The sequence below is a fragment of the Pimephales promelas genome, chromosome 15 (assembly GCF_988280905.1).
Source record: "Pimephales promelas chromosome 15, fPimPro1.hap1.1, whole genome shotgun sequence".
Lineage (NCBI taxonomy): Eukaryota > Metazoa > Chordata > Actinopteri > Cypriniformes > Leuciscidae > Pimephales > Pimephales promelas.
Window position 1 is genome coordinate 33,499,297 of NC_142783.1, and position 6,323 is coordinate 33,505,619.

The 6,323-nt window shown below is 32.0% G+C and overlaps 1 protein-coding gene across 1 annotated transcript; it reads left to right on the forward strand.

Moving 5' to 3' along the window:
- Positions 1 to 361: 361 nt before the first annotated feature.
- crls1 (cardiolipin synthase 1) lies at positions 362 to 5,702 on the forward strand. Its single transcript, XM_039653436.2, has 7 exons — positions 362 to 974; positions 2,286 to 2,423; positions 2,509 to 2,638; positions 3,660 to 3,745; positions 4,097 to 4,165; positions 5,233 to 5,324; positions 5,420 to 5,702. The coding sequence occupies exons 1-7, from the start codon at positions 552 to 554 to the stop codon at positions 5,508 to 5,510; spliced, it is 1,029 nt and encodes a 342-aa protein (XP_039509370.2). The 5' UTR covers positions 362 to 551; the 3' UTR covers positions 5,511 to 5,702.
- The last annotated feature ends 621 nt before the right edge of the window (positions 5,703 to 6,323 follow it).

Here is a 6,323-nt window from a genome sequence, read left to right on the forward strand (position 1 = left end):
ATATATATATATATATATATATATATATATATAATGATGATAATTATTTATATATTATTATACAGTACAGAGAACAATATTACTATTTATTATTAGCTGGTAACTTGAATTCCAGTTTTATAATTATGTTTAATAATTATTTAAGATTAATGAGACAGAAAAGCAAACAGTTCTTGCAAAAATACCATTACTGCTCACTAGAGATAATTGTTACTACTGTAAAAATGTGGCAACTTGGTATCCACTGCCATCAACATCAAATTATATTATATTTCCACTTAATTTGAAGCATTTAATATGCTTTAGTTTATTTTTATTATAATGCGTATTAGAGCGCGGCTCCTTTAATACCCGCCCCTTTAGACAACTGTCGTAAACAGCACAGCAGGGGGCGGGTCGGAACACGGCAGGGCAAAAACATGTGGGTCGCCAATGAATGTCTGAAATATATAGGAATATGAACCAATTAATTGCGAAAAATGCTGCTGGATGTTCGGTTAAACAGACCGCGGATATATATCATGTACTTTGACTGAGATAAAGCATCTGACATGTTTTTGGCCGCTTGTTTGGCGAAGAGCTGGTTCGGCTGTGCTAAAGGACACACACAGAGACTGACCTGCCACTACAGAAGATCTGCGAACACACAGCTGAGAAACACTACTGCACAACTCACATGGCTTCAGAGACTGAAGACCTGTGGACCAGAGCTGGACCTTCATCCGAGGTCAGACCCCCTGAGCTCGGTTATCTGTAAGGTTAGAGCAGGAGTCCAGCAGCAGCATCAGTGCAGGCTTCACCGGCCAGGCTCCAGTCTGTGTGCTGGTGCCAATGGCTTCTGCACTGATGCTTCTAGAAAGCCAGTTTTGGAAGACGAATGTTCAAAGCAGGATTCAAGGGGAAAGGAGGAAGTTCAAGGACAAGGAGACTCGCCACATCCAGCTAAAGAGGGACATTTCCAGTTTAAAGAGCTGGTGAGTCGACTCACTTTTGAGTTTTTACACTCTTTTTTTACACTTGTTTCACTAAGTACATCAATAAGTACATCAGGGGGTTTTAATTTGGACTCCATGTCATTTTCACAATGTGGAAACCAAAAAAAAAAAATGGTTTATATATATATATATATATATATATATATATATATATATATATATATATATATAATCATTTACTTAAATTAATTTGTTTAATAATAGAATAAAATAAATACATATAGAATTACATTTATTTGAATATAAATTTTCACATTTACTTAAATATAATATCATTAACTTACTTATACACATTTATAATATATATATATATATATATATAAATTAACTAACTTCTATACATTTATAAAAAAATATTTTTTAATATAAATGTGTATAAGTAAGTTAATGATATTTAAGTAAATGTGAAAATTTATATTCAAATAAATGTACTTTTATTCAAATTCATTTAATAGAATAAAATACATATATAAAAGTAATATAATTTAATGAACTTACTTCTACACATTTATAATGAATATATATATATATATATATATATATATATAAATGAAATATACATTAACTAACTTCTATACATTTAAAAAAATATTTTTAAATATAAATGTACAGAAGTTCATTAAATTATATTAGTTTTATATATGTATTTTATTTTATTCTATTATTAAACAAATGAATTTAAGTAAATTATAATAAATAGATTAAATTAAATTAAACAATAATTAGATATCAATAAATAAATACACATACAATGAAAAATAATAGCTTATAAAACAATGGATCTAGTATTTTTGTGTCACTTTGTGGTTGTCAAACACTAGTGGATCAGGTTCATAGTTAACTGATGTAATACTGATATTTTCTAAAAAATAGAATTTTTTTTTTCAAGTTAAAATATCTGAGTTAGAAAATCCAATTACTGTGTTCTTCTTTACAATAAATGAAGTTTGCTTTAATATCAGACATATTTTATTGGACTATCCTGCTTTTAATGCAGTAGAAAACATTTCAAATAAGCTCACTTACAGACTTGTTTTGTAAGATTTCACTTTTTTATCATATGTTTTAAAATCTTTATTTTATTTACGTAACTCTTGTTTTTGTAATTCAGTTTTTGCCATGAAGATAGTCATAGATGTGGACATGGCATTAAATAAGTCTATACAGATACTGCTGATACTTCTTAAATATCTATAACAATGATGATTTTTTCATGCATTTTTAAGTGTGTTAAATGTCTTTTGTTCATCATGCGTATCCATAATTTAATGTAATGCCATTTCTTCACAGTATGAGAATCCTTGGACGATCCCTAATTACCTCTGTATAGCCCGGATCGTTCTGTCTCCTGTCGTGGGATATTTAATCACTGAACAGTACTTCCACGTCTCTCTGGGGCTTTTCTTATTGGCCGGCGCAACGGACTTGGTAAGTTGAAGAGAACGTTTAAGGATTTTATAATGAACTGTCCTAAAAGAGATTTTGTTGTACTGATCACTGGTTTCGCTGTCAGCTGGACGGCTACATCGCTCGTAACTGGCCCAATCAGAAGTCGGCTCTGGGCAGCGCTCTCGACCCATTGGCTGATAAGATTCTCATCAGCGTTCTATACGTCAGTCTGACATATGCACAGCTCATCCCTGGTGAGATCATTTTTTATTCATCACTGCAGCTTCATTTCTTTAAAGAGGACCTATTCTGCTATTTCCCATGATCCTCTTCTTTAGTGTGTAATGTTGCTGTTTGGGCATTAAAACGCTCCAGTTCTCCTCTATATCAGTGTCAGTGTTTCTGAACTCCGGAAACGCCTCCATTGTAGTCGAACACGTCACAATATTCCTCATTATAATAATTCATGCGCAGAATAAAGGGGCGGGGCCTGGTTGAGTTACCATAACTGGCGGTTATGGTAAGGGGCGGGACTTTTCCCAAACACACTCCAAGTTCTTGGCCAATCACAACACACTGATCCAGCCGACCAATCAGAGCACAGTGTGCTTTTCAGAAGGAGGGGCTTCATAGACACAGGAAGTAAACAGAGCGTTACTGACAGACTGGGAAGAGAGGAGCCGCAACAATGGAGAATATGAGGAAAAAATGTGTTCAAGACTTTGTAAAATGGCAAAAAATGAAATGTATCCTGTGTGAAATGTCACACAGTGTTGGTTTATTAAAGGGATACTCCACCTCTGGAAAGGTGAATGTCTATTTTTAAAATGGGTCATTTATGTAGAAGACATTTTTGAATTTGGAGCTTTCTAGACTGAGAAAAGACAGAAAATGTAGTTTTGGCTTATGTGGATGAAAGACAACAACTCCCAGAATGCACTTGCCACGCCTACCTCCGGACAAACAATCCTCTGATGACCTAAATGACGATTTTTTGTGCCATCTGAGGATTTTTCCCAGACAAAAAATACATAAATCTCCTGTCTCAGGGGGACATGAGGTTGGAAATCATGGTAATTTGAAAATACTACAGGTTTAATACTAATACAAAGATTAATGCTTAATCCTGAAGTATCCCTTTAATGCTCTTTGCTAATCTAATGCTTCATCACTCCATATTTGCATAATTACTTATTCACTTTTTCAGGATGCACATTGTGCATTATAGCAGTTAACTCGTTCAGATCTCTAACCTCGTGCTGTTTTTCCTCAAAGCTCCTCTGACGGCACTGATCATATCCAGAGATGTGGCGCTGATCGCTGCTGTTTTCTATGTGCGCTACAAAACAGTTCCTCCTCCAGTAAGTGAAGAGCTTTCAGTCATTTTCTGGTGCTTTCTATCATATTTCAAACAAAAAACAATAAGGAATGCAGTAGTCATATTTATGTTTCTTCATTCCACTTGTTTATTTTATGTGGACTGTGGGATTGAATGTTAGTAATCACACAGTTGACTGTAGCCATTGAAACAAAAAATACAATGGAAGTCAATGGGGTCCAACAACTGTCTGATTACCAACATTCTTCAAAATATCTTGAGGGTAACTAAATGATGACAGAATTATCCTTTATTCAGTGTCCTCTGAAATAACTGTTTTATAGTTTATGAAGTAACTAACAATATTTGACGTTTGTCTTTATTTCCTGCACAGGTAACACTCAGTAAATTCTTCAACCCGTGTTACACCACTGCCCGACTCAGACCAACGCTCATCAGCAAGGTGGACTAAAACATCAACTTCTCTCTTCATAAAACCTTGTTTCAATAGATATGTTTTAACTAAAGTTTCAGTTTGTATTTCTACCAATATCAGATTTGAATAACTGCAAGAATGCATACAAATAAGACAATACTGATAGTAGGCCTGGCGATTATTAATTAATCGAATGTTTATATAGTTATTTGAGATAACCGCAATTATTGTGCATTCAAATGAGGGAAATATTAGACCATTATTATTTTTTATAATGTAATGTAATATAATATAAAAATTGATATTTTTCTGTGAAATTAATTATATTTGTATAATTGATTATTTATCATATTATAGAATATAGAAAAAAAATATTTATATTTTTCCTGTGAAAATTGATATTTATATAAACAATTATTTATTACATTATAATAAATCATTATATATATATATATATATATATATATATTATTAATTTTCAATTCATTCACAGTAAGTCATATAGGCCTAATTTTAGTATAAATGTCATTATTATATTGTAGACAATTCCAAGTAAAAGCTGCATTATGCTTGCACTGTAAGTGACATGTGCAAAACAAGATTAAATCGTTAATTAAATTATTAATCGTCAGCACAAAATAATTTTTTTGGCAGGCCGGACTAATAGCTGATAACCATTATGATGGGTCAGTGATGTATATTATATTATATATAAGGGCTGTGCAAAGTCGCATCCAAAATAAAAGTTTGTGTTTACATAATATATGTGTGTGTGCTGTGTAGAATTATTTTGTATATATAAATACATATGCATGGATGTATATATATTATTTGCACGTAAATACTGTGTATATGTAAATACATAATCTAAATGATATAAATGTACATATTTTTTATATGAATAACACATTTTCTTATATACAGTATATAGATGCACATGTGTTTATATACAAGATAATTCTACACAGCACACACATATATTATGTAAACACAAACTTTTATTTTGGATGCGATTAATCACAATTAATCTTTGCACAGCCCTCAAAAAAAAAAATATATATATATATATAATTTTTTCTTTTTTTGTGTTTCAGATCAACACGGCAGTGCAGTTGTTCCTGGTGGCGGCGTCTCTGGCGGCGCCGGTGTTTCACTACACTGACAGTGTTTTACTGCAGTCACTGTGGTGAGCTTTTACTCCTGATATCAGTCATTTATCATCATCACTCGCATTATTCTAATTATTCAATCAAACTAAATGAGTGTGTGTTGTGTTGGCAGGTACGTAACCGCACTGACGACCACAGCGTCTGCTTACAGCTACTATCATTACGGTAAAAAGACCGTAGAGATTCTGAACAAAACCAAGTAGTCGTGCAGTCACAGCTGGGATTCGACCCACGACGGATACTTTCGGGAATTCTGGGAATAATCAGGCATTGTGAATAATGGAAATGAATGAAGAAGAATGCCACGGTCTTACTTCTGTAACGGAGGCACTTTAGTCTATATAAAGTCAAATTATTTTGATTACAATATTAAATTCATGTGGTGTCACTTCTGATCTTATGATTTCAACACTTTTTTAAAAATCACTTTTAATGAACTTTAGGTCAATTTTGAAAATAAAAAAATGGACCTCAAATACACCGTTGTGCTTATAACGTGTTTAAAAAGAAAAAGATTTCAAAGTAGAGTGTATTGTATTTGATTGTGTTCATTAGAATCAGTGTCCAACTTTTGTTTCCTTTAAGAAGAAATAAAACTATAGATAGTCTAACAAACAGAGAACATTCTGAATAATGGTTATGTTTTTATATGAATATTAGTGGGGAACAAAGTCCAAATTGCCTGAACTGACAAGAATTATCTGCTTTCATATTGAGCTTGTTAGTGTAGAATCACTTTACAAATTGACCAACTGTAAAAAGTAGTCATTAAATATTTCAATATAATAATTAAATTCATGAAAGTAAAACATTCATTCGAACTGTATTATAGTTTGAAATTATAAAAATGTAGGTTTCTATGCACTATTTTTTTTATAAAGTATGTATACTAATTTGAACATTGACAATACAATTGTTTCTAAATTATATATATATATATATATATATATATATATATATACGTGTGTGTGTGTGTGTGTGTTTAAAATCACCTTGTGATTCTGTTTTTTCATGTA